At 53.7% G+C, this 1,732-nt stretch overlaps 1 protein-coding gene across 1 annotated transcript; it reads right to left on the bottom strand.

The window, feature by feature from the left end:
* Positions 1–135: 135 nt before the first annotated feature.
* On the bottom strand, positions 136–897 carry PODANS_3_7680 (uncharacterized protein; the record flags this gene model as incomplete). The annotated part of the gene is made up of 1 exon (XM_001909536.1): positions 136–897. One exon carries the CDS (start codon positions 895–897, stop codon positions 136–138), a length of 762 nt encoding a protein of 253 aa, XP_001909571.1.
* Positions 898–1,732: the final 835 nt, after the last annotated feature.

Here is a 1,732-nt window from a genome sequence, read left to right as displayed (position 1 = left end):
CAAAATGCGACTACAAAACAAGGATATGTTGGACATCCTCTCTTTCACTCATCCAAAAGAAAAACAAAAGAAACAACAAGCCGTGTTAAAACCAGCCTGTCCCCCCGTCCCTCATTTTCTTCCCATCCCCCCAACCTAAGCCCTCGTATCACCCCCCATCTCCCCGCTCAGCTCCCGTGACGTCGTTCCCCTGGCCCTCAGCCCCTCAGCCTCAATCTCGATCCCGTTTCCGTTGGCATAACCCCCGTTCAAAACCTTCTTCACCCCATTGATTTTCTTTTCCTCCCCCTTGCCGGCAGCACCAGCCTTAGCAGCCAAGTACCCGTCCAAAGCCCGCTCGGCAGCCCTGACAACCTCCCTCAGCGCCTTTGCGGTCTCATCATCTTGTCCCCCCTTTGTCCCGTTCATCCCCAGCAGCTCCCTAATATGCGCGTTGAGAAACATACCCTCCAGCTGCTCAGGCTTCATATCCCTCGCGCCGCTGATCCGTCCTTTACAGCTGCTGCTTCCACAGAAGCAGTCGAACGGCTGGGCCATGGCGTATTCAGTCGAGGGGTAGAAGAAGGTGAGTTCCTCCCCGACTTTGAGCCCTTTTGGTCCGGCCATGACGACGAGGTTGGTGGTGTCGAAGATGAGGGAGGGGTCGCACGAGTGGTTGATGTAGAGGAGGTCAGAGTTGAGGTTGAGGTGGGAGTTGATCCCGCACTGGACAGTAGCATAGGTTGGGGAGGGGGCGGGGGTGCAGGGGGGGAAGTCTAGCTTGGCGAAGAGGCCGAAGGGGGGGAGGGTGATGAGGGAGAGGGATTTGGTTGTGAAGGAGGTGTCGTCGGTGGCGTAGATGACTTGTTGGATGGTGGGGTGGGAGGGTTGGGGCCAGTGGGGGGTCACGTGGGACATTTTGGCTGTGGTGAGGGCGGGAAGGTTGGTGATGGGTGGTGGTGTGGTGTTGATGCTCCAACAGATGGATGTCTTGGGTAAACAAAAAGTTCAAGAAACTATCTTGAAAAACAAAGAGAGGAAAAGAGAAAAAGAAAACGCAACAGCAAACCGAGATAGTACTCTCCCCTTTTAGTACAACGCCAACGGTCAACCGGCAGTCAAACCCACTCTTTGTCTCCTCACCACATCCCACTACCGTATCCAACCAACACAGTCGGTCGTTGCTCGGCTTAGAGGAGGCAACACCCCCCTCTCCTCTCTCCCCATCCCATCCCCCATGGCCGGGATGATGGTAGCCAGGTGTCCACCTCAAGCATACTTTACCAAGGCAACAACCCATCAAGCGAGAGACGCAACAAGAAAAAAAAAGCATATGACAGAGCCGCCCTTGTTACACGCGGCGCGCGCGATTTCTCATCCTCCACCACCACCACCATCACCTACCATCATCATATGTCAGGTATCACCATCTCTTCTTACCTCATCATTGGAATTGCCCCTCTATCATACACCTATCAATTGATCCAATATGAACCCCTCCTCCCTCTGTCGTCAATCTCCCGCATAAACCCCATAACACTGAACATACACCTGCTCTGGCCAAGAAAAATCCGATCGCGATATGCCCAACACCAACCAAAACCAGCCTACCAAGAGCCTCAGCATACATAAGGGCGGGGTTGCGTTGTTTTTTCTTCATATCCTTGCACTATTTCCACTTCATGACCTCCAAAAAGAAAGGCGGGGTTTCCTCCGGCTTCCCGGCATTCAATTCACCCTTATCCACCACCAA

This window comes from Podospora anserina, chromosome 3, assembly GCF_000226545.1.
Source record: "Podospora anserina S mat+ genomic DNA chromosome 3, supercontig 2".
In the NCBI taxonomy this organism is placed as follows: domain Eukaryota; kingdom Fungi; phylum Ascomycota; class Sordariomycetes; order Sordariales; family Podosporaceae; genus Podospora; species Podospora anserina.
The sequence above is the reverse complement of the archived record's forward strand: the minus strand, read 5'-3'. Positions and strand labels throughout refer to the sequence as shown.